This window comes from Chiloscyllium plagiosum, chromosome 36 (genome assembly GCF_004010195.1).
Source record: "Chiloscyllium plagiosum isolate BGI_BamShark_2017 chromosome 36, ASM401019v2, whole genome shotgun sequence".
NCBI lineage: Eukaryota > Metazoa > Chordata > Chondrichthyes > Orectolobiformes > Hemiscylliidae > Chiloscyllium > Chiloscyllium plagiosum.
Window position 1 is genome coordinate 1,501,655 of NC_057745.1, and position 20,672 is coordinate 1,522,326.

At 42.5% G+C, this 20,672-nt stretch overlaps 1 protein-coding gene across 1 annotated transcript in view; it reads left to right on the top strand.

The window, feature by feature from the left end:
• Positions 1–3,210: 3,210 nt before the first annotated feature.
• The window catches only part of eif3jb (eukaryotic translation initiation factor 3, subunit Jb), a 29,472-nt gene continuing 12,010 nt past the window's right edge, over positions 3,211–20,672 (top strand). Inside the window, exons 1-5 of the mRNA XM_043677123.1 lie at positions 3,211–3,360; positions 3,493–3,590; positions 11,132–11,180; positions 15,046–15,143; positions 17,899–18,013. Coding sequence (XP_043533058.1) covers positions 3,240–3,360; positions 3,493–3,590; positions 11,132–11,180; positions 15,046–15,143; positions 17,899–18,013 — 481 coding nt within the window. The 5' untranslated portion in view covers positions 3,211–3,239. The remainder of the gene's footprint in view (positions 3,361–3,492; positions 3,591–11,131; positions 11,181–15,045; positions 15,144–17,898; positions 18,014–20,672) is intronic.

Sequence of the window (20,672 nt, forward strand, 5' to 3'; positions counted from 1 at the left end):
AGAGGGAATTGGGGGGAAGGGATGCTGGGAATACGATAGGTGGAAGGAGGTGAGGGTGATAGGCCGGAGAGGAGGGGGGGGGGGGGCCGAGAGGTCGGGAAGAAGTTCATAGAGTTCCGGTTGGAATGCCATGCTTCTAAGAGTTCTCGTGCGTGTCTCTGTTTGGCTTGTCCTAGGATTGGATGTGTTGTCCCAGTTGAAGTGGTGTCCTTCCTCATCTGTAAGTGAGGGTACTAGTGAGAAAGGGTCATGTCTTTTTGTGGCTAGTTGGTGTTCATGTATCCTGGTGGCTAGTTTTCTGCCTGTTTGCCCAATGGTAGTGTTTGTTACAGTCCTTGCATGGATATATGAATAGGAAGGGTTTGGAGGGATATAGGCCAAGTCCTGATAAATGGGACTAGATTGGGTTGGGATATCTGGTTGGCATGGACTAGTTGGACCAAAGGGTCTGTTTCCATGCTGTACATCTCTATGACTCTAATGAGGCCATTCGATCATCCTGAAATGTTTTTCAACCTTATTCTCCTGCCTTCTTGTAATTCAATCTGCCACTTCTTTGCCCATGTTCCTACCCTGGCCAAGTCCTTCTGTAGCCCCCCGCTCCCTCAACACTACCTGCCCCTACACTTTGTGCCATCTCCAAACTTAGCAACAATACTCTCCCATTGCTTTGTCCAGATCGTTAATGCATAAAGTGAATAGTTATGGTTCGAAAACTAACTCCTGCAGACTTCCACTACTAGCCACTGGCTGCTATCTGAAAAAGACCCCTTCGTCCACACTCTCTGCCTTTTAAGCTAATCCTCTATCCATGCCAGTATCTCGTCCCTAACGCCATGGATTCATCTTATTTAGTAGCGTTCTGTGCAGCGCCTTGCCAGAGGTCTTCCGGAAATCCAAATAGACCATATCCACTGGCTCTCTTTTGTCTAACTTGCTCCTTACCATCTCAAACAAATTCTAACATTTGTCAGGCATGACCTCCCCTTAAAGTCATACTGACTCAGCCCTATGCACTTCAAAGTATTTTACAATCTAATCCTTAATAATGATCTACACTTTCCTGCCTTTTGCCTCCTTCCTTAAACAGGGTTGTTATATTAACCATTTTCCAATCCTCTGAGACCCTCTCTGCCTCCAGTGATTCCTGGAAGATCACCACCAATCCACAATCTCCTCAGCAATCGCCTTCAGAATTCTAGGATGTAGTCCATCTGGTCCTCATGATTTATTCCCCTTTAGACTTTTTCAGCTTCCCCAGAACCTTCTCCTTAAAGGTGGCCATTACATTCCACCTCTGCTCCCCCTCCCCCCAATTGTCCTAATGTTCTGGTACCTGCTGGTGTCTTCCCCAGTGAAAACTGATGCAAAGTTTCTATTCACCATTCCTCTGCCATTGCTTTGTTAAGACCATAAGAGCAGAAACTAGGCCATTCAGCCCACTGATTCTTCTCCGCCATTCCATCATGGCTGATAAGTTTCTCAAACCCACTCTTCCACTTCCTCCCCATAACCCTTGATACTCACGAATCTATCTATCTATCTCTGTCTTAAATATACTCAATGACCTGACCTCCACAGCCTTCTGTGGCAATGAATTCCATAGATTCTCCACTCTCTGGCTGAAAAAGTTTATCCTTATCCCCTTTCTAAAAGGTCTGCCTTTTACTCTAAGGCGATGCCCTCAGGTCCTATGGGGTCTAAACCTGTGCACAATACTCTTCATTACCAAGTCCCCAGCCTCATTGTCCACCAGTCCAATGTCCAATCTTGTCTCTCTTTTACATATCTGGAAAAAACTATTGCAATTTTTTTTATTTCTAACCAGCTTACCCTAATATTTCATACCCCAGCCTGATTTATTTTAGTTACCCTCTGCTGGTTTTTAAAGCCTTTCCACTCATTTTTACCACATTGTACGTTTTATGCCTTCCCTTGTCATGCATAGCTTCTTCATCCTTCCCTTAGTAACAATATGTTAGATAGATACAAAGAGAGTACCTCCCCCCCTTTAAACTGATTAGATTACTTACATTAGATTAGATTAGATTACTTACAGTGTGGAAACAGGCCCTTCGGCCCAACAAGTCCACACCGACCCGCCGAAGCGCAACCCACCCATACCCGTACATTTACCTCTTAAACCTAACACTACGGGCAATTTAGCATGGCCAATTCACCTAACTGGTGTCGCTAAAAGCCCAGCGCAGCGATGCTATTGGGGTGGGCGGACTTCTAGTCCTCCAGCTGGGACCTCCAGTATACCACAACGCCTAGTCCTCCAGCTGGGACCTCCGGTATAGCACACTGCCTAGTCCTCCAGTCGGGACCTCCAGTATACCACAACGCCTAGTCCTCCTGTTGGGACCTCCAGTATAACACAACGCCTAGTCCTCCAGTTGGGACCTCAAGTATACCACAATACCTAGTCCTCCAATATTCCATAATACCTAGTCCTCCAGCTGGGACCTCCAGTATACCACAACGCCGAGTCCTCCAGCTGGGACCTCCAGTATACCACAACGCCTAGTCCTCCAGCTGGGACCTCCAGTATACCACAATGCCTAGTCCTCCAGCTGGGACCTCCAGTATACCACAACACCTAGTCCTCCAGTTGGGACCTCCAGTATACCACAATGCCTAGTCCTCCAGCTGGGACCTCCAGCATACCACAATGCCTAGTCCTCCAGTATACCACAACCCTAGTCCTCCAGCTGGGACCTCCAGTATACCACAACACCTAGTCCTCCAGCTGGGACCTCCAGTATACCACAATGCCTACCAGTATACCACAATGCCTAGTCCTCCAGCTGGGACCTCCAGTATACCACAATGCCTAGTCCTCCAGTATATCACAACGCCAAGTCCTCCAGCTGGGACCTCCAGTATACCACAACGCCTAGTCCTCCAGCTGGGACCTCCAGTATACCACAATGCCTGGTCCTCCAGCACAACGCCTAGTCCTCCACCTGGGACCTCCAGTATACCACAACACCTAGTCCTCCAGTTGGGACCTCCAGTTCACCACAACACCTAGTCCTCCAGCTGGGACCTCCAGTATACCACAATGCCTAATCCTCCAGCTGGGACCTCCAGTATACCACAACACCTAGTCCTCCAGCTGGGACCTCCAGTATACCACAATGCCTAGTCCTCCAGCACAACGCCTAGTCCTCCAGCTGGGACCTCCAGTATACCACAACGTCTAGTCCTCCAGCTGGGACCTCCAGTATACCACAATGCCTAGTCCTCTAGCTGGGACCTCCAGTACACCACAACGTCTAGTCCTCCAGTATCCCACAGTTCCCCGGCGTGACGGAGAGAGCGGGCAGGTGGCCATGGCGGACTCGGACGGCTGGGGTGAGCGCCGCTTTTTGTGTTTCGGCTTTAATGGCGCCGAGAGTATCCTTCTGGCTTTTCTCCCTGCCCCATTCTCACGTTTTGCCCCTTTCCCCTCCTCAAACTAATGACCGGCTTCGATTCTGTTCGCAGACGACGATTTCCAGACGCAGGGGCCGGTGAACCAGCCGGTGATCAAGCCGGTGATCGTGGACAGATGGGAAGGCGAGGATGAGGACGAGGATGTGAAGGTAAAGAAAACACTAGAGCTGGGCCCAAGGCAGCTTACCCCACCCTTGACCGTTTATCTCTGGCTCTATCTGTCTCTTACTATGCTAAAGATGCTATACAAATGCAGGTTGGCCGCATTTAATTTCTGAAGGGAGTTTGGGGCGTCACTTTTGCTTCCTGCTGTTGGGGTGAGTGGCAATACCGTCCTCCTTACCACCTGCTACACGTTATATTTCCTTGGCTCACTGATCCCGAAGTTGGCACTCTTCAGCACCCGAAGTGTAACCTGCCAATCCTCCTGTTCAAAACCTGCCGTAGATTCCCCCTTTCCCTGGAACTTTGCATGTTCTCTGTTCCTCTAATTCCATCCTTTGGTTTGCTCCTCCAAGTTTCACTCACTGCTGCCAGCTGTGTTTTCAGCTGCCCCATGTCAAAATTAAACTTCACAGCCTTTCTATTCTTTATTCCCTTTTAATTTGCTTCTTAAAGTCGGTACATTGAACAAAATTTTGGTCACTTGTTTAAAAGGTGGCTTGGTGTCAATTTTTGCCTTTTTTGTCTGAGTTTGGTTGAGGTAGAGCGTAACTTCCAATCATTTATTGGTCCTTTCGAGGAGACCAGTTTTCTCACATTAGTTCGCTAGACTTTATCCCTTTGAGAATGTAAATTTTTGTTGTGGTGAATCTCATGTGTTAGATGGTTGTGCTCCCATTTGTTTGGCTTTTCTTTCCTTCCTGCTGTCTACCCTCTAATAATTAAGTTAATGATATAGCAAGATAAAGATTTTTCCATCACTTTGTTGTTTTATCGGGGTAAAGACCTAGTTTGTTAAATTTGAGTCTCCTCAGATTTCTCTATCATGGGGAATTAAAGCACAGAAAGAGCAAAGTAATGAAAAACAATGTCAATTTTTTAGTTCAACCCAAGTGTGTGTTTTATTTAAATACTTGAAAATATTGTTAGTGTATAGTTTCACTTAGCACATTAATTCCAAAAGGTTATACAGAAAAATTATCACATTACTCCCACCATTACAAAGCTAGTACCGCTTAACTGTTCGGCCAAGGGCCTCAAACTTAATTGACTTAGTGGTTAGACATTCAAGCACTGAGCTACACGTGCTTGACATCAATATCTTTCGCTACTTTCCAGTGTATCCATGTATTTTATCTGTTTATTGGGGATGATAGATATACTGTATACCAACACATGTCCTGCATCTACACTGCATGGTGACAAATCTGATCCCATTGATATGAAAGCATATTGATCTTCAGGCGTATGTGGTAACTGTCAAATAAAAGCAACATACTGGCGATCTGAAGTTAAAACAGAAAGTGCTTGGAAAACTTGGGTGTGGCAGCATCAACAGAGAGAAACTGTTATCATTTAGAGACCATTACAACCCTTCACTCACGCTTCTTTCTCCAAAGATGTAGTCAGATCAGCTGATTTTGTACAGCACTATATTTTTATTACCTGGATGACTGTGTTGCAGTGAAGACAGAAGATTTCCACAGTGAGTTTTTCGCCAAAGCAAACAAAGAAGTCCTGAGATTTCTAAGTTGGAAGCAAGCTAATACTCAGTGTTTACTGTGCTTCTAAAACTCCCAATGCAAACAAATTTCCATTGCCATCCCGGGCTCTCTCCTCTCATACTGGAACCATGATTTTTTTTTAAACAGGTAAGAATTACAAGTTAGTTATTAAACCTCTCATACACACTGTCCAAAATCTCATGCCACTAGTTAAAAGTCCAAGCTGTAAAATAATACTAATGCATACATAAATCGCATTGCAGAAGTAATGGTGTTCTCAACTAAAAGTGAAATGCCAATATGAAACTGAAAAGAGCAATGGTACACTAAACCTCCATAATTCAAATGATCCTGGCTGCATGGAGAAATGGCAAAGCATTTTGTACAAACTACAAAATGAAGGTGCTTCCAACAGAGTTAAAATTTGCATTGGAAAACATACTGCAGGGAGCATTGTACACTCCTTAAAGTAGTAGTGATATCATAAAATAAGGTACTTACTTTGTGTCAGTATTCACAACAGAGAAAGGGAATAGCAAGATAGGCATCCCAAAGAAACTAATACTGTATCAAGGGTGCTAAAAAGTTAATGTGAGCAAAGTAACAGTAATAAAGGGAGTATTGGCATCAAAGGGTGATGAATCCCCAGGACCAAAGGTACAAAGGGGGCCGAGACAAAGGTGGGTATGTGGAGTTAGATCGCAGATGAGCTGTGATTTTTGTTGGTGTGGAGCTGGATTGTCATCTCCTTTTCCTGTGTTCGTCCGTTTCTGTTGGCTGTGAAGTAAATACTTAGTACCATGATCAACCTGTCTCTTTTCCTAGTCCACTTGCTACTCCAGTCAAACATTATTTGTCTCACCTGCCAAATGAGAGAAGCAGTGATGATATTTATGGCATAGGTCTCGTAGATTGTACAGAACATTGCCTGGGAGAGCCAGCACTGCAGTAGGTGTAACTGTTCCATGGATTGGATGTTTGATACTCCCTCTTGAAGCACACTTCAAAGACTGTTTGTTTTGTGGGGTTGAATTGATGGTACATTCAGGAAATAGCATTTGTTACAACTAAACAGTGATAAAAGATTTCCTCAATCTGACAGTATCCAAAATTCTTACTCACTTCACACTAATCCTGGTGATAATCTGAGCATAATAGAAGAACTATTGCCATATTTCTTCAGTAAAGCTGTTCTGGTGATTTCAAAAGCAAGAACAAGGTTAAAAAGTTTTTAAATTGTCAGCAAAATCAGAAGTGGTTTTGCTGACTATTGTAAAATACTCCATGTGTCATCAGCTTGAATTCAAACCTTGAGCTCAGTGCTGAATACTCTTATGCAGATAGACCATGCAGTATAGTAGGATGAAATCAGCCTCCGAATTTAGTAAATACAATCATTTATATTAAATTTGATAGCTATGAAACAAAAAGCAAAGTACTGCAGATCCATGCATCTCGACTAAAGACAAAGTGTTGGAGGTACTCAACAGATTGACATATGAATATAGAGAGAAACAGTTTTAGTCGTTCAAGTTGATTACATCTCGTGAGGACTGATTTGGTGTTGTCTGTTTGAGCTGCGAATACCATACAGTCAAATGATTAAATTTATTCCTTCCAGATATGGTCTATCACTAATGTGATATGAGCAATTCTATTTGATGGAAAATTTCACAGGAATATGTCAAGACATTTAAGAATAGGTGTCCCTGGAGTCTCCAGATTTCTGCATGTTGCTTCACTGATTGAAATACTGATATGTAATGTTAGTTGTGTAATTTTTGTGGTGAGAATATATTGTCACATGATTAATGATCATTAATGTATTTAAAGCACAGCTTGATAACTACACGTGGATGAAAGAAATAAGTAATGTGCCAGTTGAGTAGGGAACGATTATGTGGAGTTTTCATCATGAGCATAGACGTGGGCTGAATGACTTGCTTCTATAGTTGAACATTTATGCACTTCTGGATTGGATAGATTGGTTCGGCCACTTTTGGAATATTGTGTGCAGTTCTGGTCTCCTTGCTACAGGTAGGATGTTGTGAAACCTGAAAGGGTTCAGAAAAGAATTACAAGAATGTTGCCAGGGTTGGGGGATTTGAGCTATAGAAAGAGAATGAATCGGCTGGGGCTATTTTCCCTCGAGTGTTAGAGGTTTATAAAATCATAAGGCCATGGATAGGGGAAATAAACAGGTACTTTTCCGCCCAGAGTGGGGGAATCCAAAACTAGAAGGCAAAGATTTAAGGTGAGAGGGGAAAGATTTATAATGGGCAACTTCTTCATTCAGCGTGTGGTGCCTGTATGGAGTGAGCTGCCAGAGGAAGTGGTGGAGGCTGGTAGAATGACAGCATTTAAAATACATCTGGATGGGTATATGAATAGGAAGGGTTTAGATGGATATGGATCATATGCTGGCAAATGGGACTTGTTTTATTTAGGATATCTGGTCAGCATGGACGATTTGGACCAAAGGGTTTGTTTTCGTGCAGTACATCTTTATGAAGTAGAATGGGGTTTTCGGTATCTATAAATATTGCCCATTAAAGAGATAGTAACTCATCGCTTTAGTATAGTGTTGATAGCTTTTGGCACAGTAGCACTGTGATAGTGATAAAGCTGAGTGATTCCAACTTTTAAAGGGTGACTTTATGTCCCTTCCTGCATAAGAGTAGACATTCAGTGCATTGTTTTGATAAATTGATAGGAGTGCAACACTTTTACCCCAATTTAAATAGACAGCGTTGCTAAGTGTGATAGGCACACTGATAGGTGGTGCACAGCATTAAATCTGGAGAGATAAGAAACAAAGAAATTTGGGCAGGATAGGGAATCCATTATAGTAAGATTCTGAAAATAGATCAACATAGGCAATTTAGAATATATAATAGAGATCCCTGATGGTGGCTGGAAAGGAAATATGATTAAGAAGGGGCTCTGTACCTTAATGGCCAAGGCCTCAAGTATAAGAGCACAGAGATTATGATGGAACCTTATAAAAGATTTATTTGAATAAGCCTTTTGAATTCTGGGCACTGAATTAGACAATAGATAAGATGGAAAGGATAGAGAGGAAATTTCTGTGAATGTTGCCAGGAATGAAAATTTTACTTCTGAAGAAAGATTGGATATGCTGAGTTTTCTTTGGAACTGAGCAGACTGGGTGGGAGATTTGTTTGAAATGTCCAAGGTTGTGAGAATTTGGATAGACTAGATTGGAAGCCCTGTTTTCATTAAAAAGGTCAGTGACCAAGGGTCATAGATTTGAAGTGATTGTTGGAAGGATTAGTAGGAACTTGAGTAATCATTCACTGTGGGAGTCTATGGCTCACTATCAGAAATTATGGTAGTGGCAGAAACCCATCGCATTTTTAAAAAATGCACTTGAGGTGCTAATACAGGAATGTGGGATTAAGCTGGATTGCTGTTTCCTGTCTGATATAGACACAATGGTCTAAATGACGACCTGTGCCATAAATCTATGTTTCTATGAGATGATATCTTTGTTGAGGGTATGATTTAACAGACACAAAGGTATTGTGGTGATTGTCTTCAAATGCAGATGATTGCAGAGACATGCTGGGAAAGATTATAGAATTTTGTTGTTCTGTCGGTCTGCTTTTAAAACTTAGTGTATTCACTTCGTGGTCATTGGTCGAACTTTTAATTTTTTTTCTTTGGTCAGCTGGATGTCAGTCAGGCACTGAAATTTATCTTTGTCCTTGAGTTGCAAATGCACTTCCTGAGAAATCCACAGATGGGTGTTCTAACTGCATGCTCACGGGTCACTGCGGAAAGACACCCTTTTTAGCCAACCCCATACAGTTCCTCGGATGAGGAAGAACCAAGGGTTTTCAAAGGCCTTGAAATGTTTGCAAGATTTCAAAAATGTGATCGTGCATTTCTCATGAGTTGGCTCATATTTGGACATACATTTGCAGGCTATATGGAGCTGTGTTCTATGTTCTATGTGGTGAATGCTACCCCTGGGTGACATGTCGCTCTCTGCTCCAGGAGAGTAAATGTCTTGCACAAGATTGAATTTGCTCAATTTGGTATCGGTGAGGGTGACTTGGGACAAGTCATCTGAAAGAATTGTACGTGGCATATTTCCCTAACAACATTTACTGGGCGACCTAGTGGAAATTACATACTTGGGTTTTAGCATGACTCCACAGCATCAGATTGTTATGAGAGAAAAGATCTGCGATTGTTAATCCCAGAGACTGCTTTCATAGAGTTTGAAGGTTGGTGAGGAATTCCTGGTGTTTAATTTTCCTTGTTATCTCTTACGCTCTCTCTCCGTATTTTTGCCTCTTGAATTATATGGCTGATAGCCAGTAGGATGCATAGGGCAGACTGTTTTTCATACTTTTTCTGAACTTTCTAAGAATTGCCTACAAATAAGGCCTTATATATTAATATATGTTGCTTTCATACATGCAGATATATCACACTGCAAGCCCCAAAGGCAATCCTAAATTAGGCGTTAGTATAATTCATTGCACACTTAGAATTATTTAGCATTTGTCCGTTTTCCAAATCACATCTAATATTGGACCCCAAGAGATTTGCAAATGATTACAAAGTACCTTGTGAATGGCCAAATGAATATGCTGTGAGAGTTTGGATGCTGGAAAAACACAGCAGGTCAGGCAGCATCCGAGGAGCAGGAAAATCAACGTTTCGGCCTGAGCCTTTCATCTTTCTGCTTTTTCTGCTCCTCGGATACTGCCTGACCTGCTGTGCTTTTCTAGCAACACACTCTCAACTCTGATCTCCAGCATCTGCAGACCTCACTGTCTCCCTGTTTTATACAATCTGCCAGTCTTTGCAGTGTGACACCTCTGTGTCAGGCATCGCTCAGGTTTGCAATTCATGTGCCATATTACTAATTACAGAGATACCAGCAGGGGTGTTAATGAGGTTTAACGTAGGTGAAAATCGCATAAAGATAGATGTAGAGGGATTAGAAAGATCAATCCTAAGTAATTTTTGCCCTCACTCTCTGTGCTTCACACTGCTTGAGAGTTGAGAATTTTGAATATTCTGGTGTGTTGGTACTGTTTACAGAATAGAAATGGGTCATTTGGCCTAGTTGGGGACCATCATGGGTCTCTGTGTATGCTCTAAATTGCCTGTGTTGGTCTACAACTTTACAGAATCTTACCATCTGGATTCCCTTGTCTTATTTGGGTCATGCACATGGTGCTGTTTCACACTAACTGCCTCTGATCTTTCTCAGCCAGCTTCTAATTGTACTGATTCATCCTTCTTTCATTCATGTGTTCTTCAATATTTATGACCTCTACTTTGGTTTTCCTGCAGTTGGAACATTTTCTGAACATCTAACCAATCAAATTTTTTTATAATCTGACAAATCTGTCTGGTCACATCTCAGACTTGTTTGTTAGTCAGTTACTTTTGTCCTTTTGCATTTAACATTTACTTCCCACTGGTTTTTTCTGCACTGTACTCTCTTGCCAGTTTCAGTTTCGCTGAGGCAAATCATTTGGTGATATGCCACTGTAGAATTCCTTCTCTAACAGGTGAATATGTTGATAGGGCACTAGAGTGATCTGATCCTATTATCATTGTCATTTATACCTGCCTTTTACCAACAGAGGCTACTGAAGCCATTAACAGAAGTCCGCGACAATCTGTCGCCTTCCTATTTCAGGAATGCAGAGGCGAACTTTACCTCAGCGGCTAACCTGAGATCAGCTCAGTACAGACTGTGGATTGAGCGATGATCTTCTAATCTGTGTCTTAACTGTACACTGTGGTGTACTCCATAAAGAAGGTACACTAGGCTTTACATGATCTAATGGTTCCCTTTTGCAGTTTATAATATTCATGACCTGTTACCTACAGAGATTTGCTTTCTACAAAGCTGTAACAAGTGGGCCACAAAAACTAAAGTAAATCAGTAGTTTGAAAGCTTTCTTATGTCCATTTTCATTATAAGTAATGAAGATTAGTAGCTTAAGTGCTGTTCACCTTTTTTGTTTCCATAGGACAACTGGGATGACGATGAAGAGGATAAGAAAACCCCATTGAAACCTGGTAGGTATGCAGATTTCTTAATACTGAATTGAGTGGTAACGTAATGACAGCTTTTAGAATTCTGAGGGGAGTAGTTAGCGTGGATCATAATAAACTAGTTCACCTTGAAGAGGATATTCTATTTCTAGCGTTTCCTTTCACTGAGCAGGTACTCAATTTAGGGAACAGGATTCAAAGAAAACAGTGGAATGAATAGGTAGTGATTCATTCAGATTTAGCAATATTTTGAGATGGAGTATCAGTAATTTGTGTCATGACACTGGGAGCAAATGACTTTGAACCTGTTGTTTCTACACTTTCAATCACTGGGAGTTTTCCTCTTCTGATATCTGGGACTGCTGTAGACTCAAACTACAAGGATTGATCATTGTGGTCAGACAATAACTCCCATAATCGCATCTTATCAAACTACCCAGATGGTAGAAGGTAAACTACAGTGGCCTTAGACTTCTCTGTGGCTCAGTTGGTGGCATTCCTGCCTCTGAATCTGAAGAATCAAGCCTCCACTATAGTTTAGTTCAAAATCAAGATTGACATTCACAGTATTGTACTGCACTATCCAAAACTCAGTCTCTCAGGTGAGGTCTTTAAACTGATTTCCTCCCTGGTTGTCTGGAATTATCCCACGGACTGGGGTGGCTTGGTGGCTCAGTGGTTAGCATTGTTGCCTCACAGTGCCAGCGACCCTGGTTCGATTCCACCCCCAGATGAGTGTCTCTGCAGAGCTTGCACTATCTGTGTGTCTGCCGTGGTTTCCTCCAGGTGCTCTGATATCCTCTGACAGTCCACACGTGCAGGTTAGTTGGATTGGCCATGATGTGCAGGCTAGGTGGATTAGCCATGGGAAATGCAGACTTTGAGAGATGGGGTTGCAGAGTGATTCTTAGTGGGATGCTCTTCTGGGGGGTCAGTGTGGAGTCAATGAGCTAAATGGCCTGCTTCCACACTATCAGGATTCTATGAATAAATACTGATTCAACATTACACTTCAATTTTTATGTTTTCTTCAAGTTGCCTGTGTTTTTATTAGTTTTTGGGAAGTGGGTGTCGCTGGCTGGGCCAGTATTTATTGCCCATCCCTAGTTGCCCTTGGGAAGGTGGTGGTGAGCTGCCTTCTTGAACCGCTGCAGTCCACCTGGTGTGGATTGACCCATGGTACCATTAGGGAGGATATTTCAGAATTCAAAGTTTGTGAGAAGATTTGTTGCTCGGGTGCTCGTTTTTGTGGTTCTGTTCGTCGAGCTGGGAATTTGTGTTGCAGACGTTTCGTCCCCTGTCTAGGTGACATCCTCAGATTCAATCAATAAGCACATTGACCTGGACCCAATATACCGATCACTGCAGCGGACAGCTGGAACTGACAACCGGAAGCGGCAGATTCAAACCACTACAAATGCCGGAGGAAAGATCACAGAAGCGCTTCACAGGAGGCACCCAAGCACTGAGGATGTCACCTAGACAGGGGCGTAACGTCTGCAACACAAATTCCCAGCTCAGCGAACAGAACCACAACATATTCCAGAATTTTGGGCCAGCAGCAGTAGAGGTTCGATAATGTATTTCCAAGTCAGGGTGGTGAGTGGCTTGGAGGGGATCTTGCAGGTTATGGGTTTGGAAGGTGCTGTCTGAGGATCTTTGGTGAATTTCTAAACTAAATCTTGTCGATAGTACAGACTGCTGCTCCTGAGTGTCAGTTAGGGTGGGGGATGCATAGTACTTACTGTGAATACTCATTGCAGTATTCATAGCTTGACCAGCTGTTGTAGCCACTGTGTTGATGTGGCGAGTCCAGTTGAGTTTCTGGTCAGGATGTTGATAATGGGGGATTTAGTGATGCTAATGCCCTTGAATGTCAAGGGGCATTAGTTAGATTGTCTCTTATTGATGATCATCGCCTGGCATTTGTGTGGTATGAATGAAAAGTTGCGGATGGTGCTGGACATTGCAATATCAGTGAACATCCCCACTTCTGACCTTAAGATAAAGGGAAGGTCATTGATCACTGCCCAGTGAAGCAGTTGAGGCTACCTTATTGAATCGTTTTAAGACAAAGATAGATTTTTGAACAGCAAAGGAATTAAGTTTTATGGTGAGCAGGCGGGTAAGTGGGGCGGAGTCCAGGAAAAAGATCTTATTGAATGGTCGAACAGGCTCGAGAGGCCAGATGGCCCACTCTTGCTCCTATTTCTTACGTTCTAATGAAAACAGCTGAAGATGGTTGGGTCTCGGACACTACTGTGAGGAACTCTACAGAGAAGTCCTGGAGCCAAGATGACTAACCTCCAACAAACACATCCACCTTCCTATGTGCGAGGTCTGATCCAAACAATGGAGAGTGTGCCCCCAATACCCATTGATTCCAGTTTTGCTAGGACTCCTTGATGCTACACTCAGTCGCATGCAGCTTTGATGTCAAGGGCTGTCCCTCTCCCCTCCCCTCTGGAATTCAGCTCTTTTGTCCATGTTCGAACAAAAGTTATAATGAGGTCAGGAGCTGAGTGGCCCTGGCAGAACCCAAACTGGGCATCACTGAGCAGGTTATCGCTGAGAAAGTGCTGCTTGACGCACTTACTGATTACACCTTCCATTACTTTACTGATGACTGAGAGTAGGCTAATAGGCTGGTAATTGGCTGGGTTGGATTTGTCTGCTTTTTATATACAGGATATACCTGAGCAATTTTCCCCATTGTCAGGTAGATGACAATGTTTAAACTCTACTGGAAGAGCTTGGCTAGGGAGCAGCAAGTACTGGAGCACAAGTTTTCAGTAGTATTGGTGGAATATTGTCAGGGCCCATAGCACTTACAGTATCAAATGCCTCCAATTGTTTGTTGATATCACATGGAGATAATTGAATTGGCTGAAGACAGTTAACTGTAATGCTGGGGATCACTGGAGGAGGCCGAGGTGGATCATCCACTTGGCACTTAGTCATAGAGGTATACAACACAGAAACAGACCCTTTGGTCCAACTCATTCATGCCGACCAGATATCCTAACCTAATCTAGTCCCATTTGCCAGCACTTGGCCCATATCCCTGTAAACCCTTTCTTTTCATACTTCTGGCTAAAGGTTACTATGAAAACTTCAGCTTTATCACCGGTTGAAACCCTGTGTTACACCTGTTGTAAACTATGCCTTTTCAGAGGAACTTGTTGTTCTATAAACCTGAATTCCCAAATTCCACTTTTGGTTTGAATAGTTTTCTCAGATTTGCTGGTCAGGATTGCACATGAAGAATAGTCACTTGTGTGAGAAACATCAGGGTAGTGGGACTTGGAGGAATTTTTATCTAATTGTCAGGTAGCCCCTTCAGGAGAGGAGTAAATTGGGGTTAGGGCTAGATTGTATAATACTTAGTTTAAAACAATCTCTTTCTGCTAGAATATAGAGGAGAAAATAACCTGCTTTCAGATTATTGTTGTATAGTAACCTTATGAAACCAACCCAATCTTGTGGAGACAGAGGGATTTAGGCACATAAGAACTAGGAACTGGAGAAGGCAATTCAGCCTCTCGAACCTGCTCCACCATTCAATATGAATATGGCGGATCTGATCATACCTCAACTCCACTTTGATGCCTGTACCTGTAACCTTTCAACCTGTTGGTTTAAGATCTGTGGTTTGTTTGTTCTCTTGATGGTTAAACAAATATTGATGCACCTACTGTAATGTTTTGAAGGTTATTCAGCACAAGTGCCACATATTTGAAATAGAAGATGGATGCAATCGATTGAATATTGATGTTGTTTGAAACAGCTAACTGTAAAGATCATTTTAATGCATTTACTTCTCATTGTGATAAAACACTGCATCACCATGTCACTAACTGAGAGTTTTGACTTTTCTGAAATTCTATAGTGGAAGTCAAGCCAGAAAAGAAGAAATTAAGTGATCGGCTTAAAGAAAGGGAGGAAAAAGAAAGGCAATTGAAGAAGCAAAAACAGGACTTAAAAAACGTAAGTTGCTTTATATCCTTCAGGATGAAATATTCCATTGGTCCAAGGAGTCTCTCCTTTTGCAATGCTACAAAGTGCTGCAGAATCTATTTAATCAGTACAGGACAAATTATGCGGAAACTTAAAGCATAATTTAATTAAATTAAAGGATATAAGACCTGAAACACAATACATTAGCCATTCACACTTTTTGTTTCTATTCACTCATGGGACGTGGGTGTTGCTGGCTGACTAGCCTTTTTTATTGTTCATCGCTAGCTGCCGTTGAAATGAGTGGCTTGCTAGGAAGTTTTCAGAGGGTATTTGAGAGTCAACCATATTGAATCATAGAATCCCTACCGTGTGGAAACAGGCTATTCAGCCATTGGGTCCACACAAACTATCTAAAGAACGTCCTGCCTCCCTACCCTATTCCTGTAACACCCATGGTCAATCCACCTAACCTGTGCACCTTTTGGACTGTGGGAGGAAACCGGACCACCCGGAGGAAACCCAGGCAGACACGGGGAGAATGTGCTGACCCCACACAGTCACCCGAAGGTGGTATTGAACCTGCTGCTGCAGAGCAGCAATGCTAACCACTGAGCCACTGTGCTGCCCTGCTATGGGTCTGGAGTCACATTTAGGCCAGACCAGATGAGGATGGCAGATTTCCTTCTATAAAGAACATTTTTGAGTGTCAGATGGTTTTTCTAGCAATTGGCAATAGTTTCATAGTCATCAGTAGATTTTTAATTCCAAATTTTTGTTTAAAATTGAATTCTGATTGCACCATTTGCCATGGCAGGATTTGAGCCCATCTCCCCAGAACATTAGCTGAGTTTCGGGATTAATAGTTTAGCAACAATATCATTTATTCTAGGGGAGGTGATGGCCAAAATTCAGGAGTGAGCAGCAAGCTGTTTGGGGCCTGCTTTGCCATTTGATAAGATTATACCTGATCTGGTTGTGGTCTCAACTCATAACCTATTACTTGTGCCCCATAACCCTTGACCTCCCAGCAATCAAAAAGCTAACACAACATTGAATAAATACATGGACCTAGCCTCCACAGCTTTTTGAGGAAGAGAATTCCACAGATTAATGACCATCTAAAAGAGAAGAAAAATTCTTTAAAATGTTATGTCCCCTAATTTAATCTCCTCCACAAATGTAAACATCTTCCTGCTGAATAACCAATCAAGTCCTCTTTAAACTTGTGAATGGTGAGTTTGCAGTCTGTGCCTGTGCAGTGCACGCAATCTTCAGGACGTAAGTTTCGTTCAATATTGTTTCTTTAGAGTTGCAGGTAAGTGAAGATTAGACTCTTAGTGGGTGTATGGTATGTTTCACGAGGGCAAATTACTTCATGCAAAGTGCAAAGGGCTAAACAATGTGTTTTAGTAATTTCAGTCCTCAATCTTGTAAACTCCAATGGGTATAGGCCCAATCTGTTCAACCTGTTGTCTTGAGATCCCCGAATGAGTGCCACTTTATCACATGCCTTTAGCAATTCAAGTACACCACGTTGTTTATGTCTGCCAGGCTTGTTGATTTCTCAAAGAACTCTCTAAATGAATTAAAGATTATTTCCCGTTCACAAATTCACGTTGACCCTCTCTGATCCATTGTGATTTTCCGAATATCCTACTAAAACCTCTCCATAATGGACGCTCTCAATTTCCTTATGACAATTCTTAGGCTAGGTAGCCTATAGTTTTCACTCATCCCTCCTCTCTTTTTGAATAAGAATGTTACTCTAGCTATTTTACATTCACTATTTTCCGATCTACTGGGACCCTTTCAGAATCAAAGAAAGTTTGCATGTTTTTAACCAGTCAAACCTTTAATCTTATTAGATTTTGTTTTTTCTTACACTTGGTTAAAATAACTGAAACCGCTGTTCCCTCATGATGCTTTAAAATCTGTTTAAATGAATGTAGCTGGACAGTAATTCAACTCCCAATATGAAACTTTGATTTTGTTGTTTTTAAGATTTGCACTTAGAGGTTCACTCAACATGAATGGTGAACATACTGTCAGGTCATTATAAAACCACAAGTGGTTAACGAATATGCATTCAAGAGGAGAGTCTAACATCCTTACTCAGTCTGAACTTGTACATGATTCCCATGCCATATCAAAATGGTTGACCTAATTTTCTTCTGAGATGATTTGGTGAGTCCCTCTTTTTTTGTGGCAATGAGCCAGCAGTTCAGGAAAGCAGCTACCATTATAACCATCTCATGGCAACACTGAATGGATAATAACTGCTGGCCTTACCAGCAATGCCCATCTGCTGACAGTGAATTTTTGTTTTAAGTTATTCTTGTCAGAGAGGGAGAGGGTTAGGCAGACTTTTAGATTAGATTAGATTACATTACAATGTGGAAACAGGCCCTTCGGCCCAACAAGTCCACGTCGACCCGCCGAAGCGCAACCCACCCATACCCCTACATTTACCCCTTACCTAACACTACGGGCAATTTAGCATGGCCAATTCACCTGACCCTGCACATCTTTGGACTGTGGGAGGAAACCGGAGCACCCGGAGGAAACCCACGCAGACACGGGGAGAACGTGCAAACTCCACACAGTCAGTCGCCTGAGTCGGGAATTGAACCCGGGTCTCTGGCGCTGTGAGGCAACAGTGCTAACCACTGTGCCACCGTGCCGCCCACTTGGGGAAAGTAAAAATGACTGATGCAATGTGTTAATTGGAAGAACTTATGTTTTGTGTTCTGCCTATCCAATCCTGTGTGCCTCTTGCTTTCAGTTGGAGAAAGCAGCCGCACCAGTAGAACTTTCACCAGAGGAACAGCTCGCAGAAAAACTTCGACTAGCAAAGCTACAAGAACAGGCAGACCTGGAGGTAGCAAAGGACACATTTGGTAAGTTGCAAATAAATTTAATAAGCTCATTAATGTTATTTTGTCTTATTCTGCATTGGTGGAAGTTCCGATATAATTATCAAGTTTGTAAACGTATGATTAGGAGCAGTAATATACCATTTGGCCCTTGAGCCTGCTCTGCCATTCAATAAGATCATGGTTGATCAAGTTGTGTTTTGAATTTTACAGTCCCACCTACCTCTGATTAACTTCAGTTACTAACAAGATTCTAACTCCATCCTGGTGGCATCAGCAAACACAGTTTTATGTAATATGTTGCAAAATGAATTCTGGAAAACCAAGTACAGTATGTCTGCAAGCTCCCCTTATCCACAGAACATCATCTTCAAACAATTCCAGTAAATTGGTTAAACCTGATTTCCACTTCACAAAACATTGTGCTGACTCTTTTAGATTGTCTAGTATTTTTTAAGTGTCCAGCTAAACATTCTTAATAATTGATTCTAACAATTTCCCACTGTGCACAGTAACCTACTGGCCTGTAGTTTTCTTTTTTCTATCCTTTCCTTTCTTGAATAGAGGTATTACATTTGCTATTTTCCAATCTTTTAAAACATTTCCACAATTTAGCAAATTCTGGAAAATTAACATCAATGCATCTACTGCTTCATTAAATTGGAGAAGGTTTAGAAAGGATTACCAGGATGGTGCCAGGAATGGAGGTTTTGAAATCTAAAAACAGCCTGGAACGTTTTTCACTGGAGCACAGGAGGTTGAGAGTGACCTTATAAAGGTTTATAGAATCACGAGGGGTATAGATAAGGTTAATAGCAATGGTCTTTTCCCTAGGATGAGGGGATGTTTTTAAGGTGAGAGGGCAAGTTCAAAGGGTATGAGGGGCAACTATTTTACCCGCTGGTTTGAATGTGGTGGGTGCAGATACAGTTAGAACATTTGAAAAATATTTGGATAAGTACACTTATAGGAAAAGTTTGGAGGGTTATGAGCCAAGCGCAGGCAAGTGGGACTAGTTTAATCTGGGAACGTGATTGTCATGGACTAGTTGGACCGCAGGGTCTGTTTCCATGCTGTAATACTTTGACTCTAAGTCCATCAGGATTCTGAATCTTATCAGCCTGCAGCTCCATCAGTTTGCTCAGCACCACTTTCTTGGTAATTATAATTTCACTAAGTTCCCCTCTCCCTTCAATCTCCTGATTATAGATACTGCTAGAATATTTTTGTGTCTTCTATAGTAAAGATAGCAAAGTATTGGTTTATTTCATCTCCTGTTTCTTTATTATCTGATATTAACTTCCAAATCTCACTCTGGAGTTGAGGGGTCAATTACTAAGGGACACAGTTTAAAGTGTGGGCTGCGGGAGTTTAAAAGAGATGTGAGGTAAGTTTTTCACAGAGTGGTGAGTACCTGGAACATGCTGCCACAGGAGGTGGAGACATACACAGTAGCAACATTCAAGAAGCACATGGACAAGTACATGCATAGGAACGGAACAAAGGGATATTGATCCTGTAAGTGAAGACAGTTTTAGTATGGAAAGGCGAAATGTGTCGGTGCGGGCGTGCAGGGCCAAATGGTCTCTTCCTGTGCTGTGCTGTTCTTTGTTCTGTGCATTCAATAGCCACCTTATATATGCTGTGTGCATTCATTTATTGAACACAGCCTCTTGAAAGCTATCCTTAGCATTTGGCAAGAGGGAAGAGACCTTGGAGTGCAGGTTCATAGCTCCTTGAAATGGAGTCTCAGGTAGATAGGATAGCGAAGAAGGTATTTGGTATGCTTTCCTTTCTTGGTCAGAGTATCAAGTACAGGAGTTGGGAGGTCATGTTGTGGCTGTACAGGACATTGGTTAGGCCACTGTTCGAATATTGCTTGCAGTTCTGGTCTCCTTCCTATCAGAAATAAGTTGTGAAAGTTGAAAGGGTTCAGAAAAGATTTACAAGGATGTTGGAGGTTTTGAGCTATAGAGTCATAGAGATGTACAGCATGGAAACAGACCCTTCGGTCCAACCCGTCCATGCCGACCAGATATCCCAACCTGCCAGCACCTGGCCCATATCCCTCCAAACCCTTCCTATTCATATAACCATCCAAAGGCCTCTTAACTGTGGCAATTGTACCAGCCTCCACCACTTTCTCTGGCAGCTCATTCCATACACGTATCACCCTCTGTGTGAAAAGGTTGCCCCATAGGTCTCTTTTATATCTTTCCCCTCTCACCCTAAACCTATGCCGTCTCGTTCTGGACTACCTGACCCAAGGGAAAACAGCGCCAGCCTGTTCAGCCTCTCCCTATAGCTCATATCCTCCAACCCTGGTAACATCTTTGTAAATCTTTTCTGAACCCTTTCTAGTTTCACAACATCTTTCTGATAGGAAACAGATCAGAGAGATTGAACAGGCTGGAGCTGTCAGAGGAAGTGGTGGAGGCTGGTACAATTGCAACATTTAAGAGGCATTTGGATGGGTATATGAATAGGAAGGGTTTTGAGGGATATGGATCAGGTGCTGTCAGGTGGGACTAGATTGGGTTGGGATATCTGGCCAGCATGGACGGGTTAGACCGAAGGATGTGTTTCCGTGCTGGACATCTCTATCGCTCTATGAACAAGGTCGGTGGGAAAGGAATTGAATCCCAGCAATTTGTGAAGTTGTTCAATTTATGCTTTACAAGTT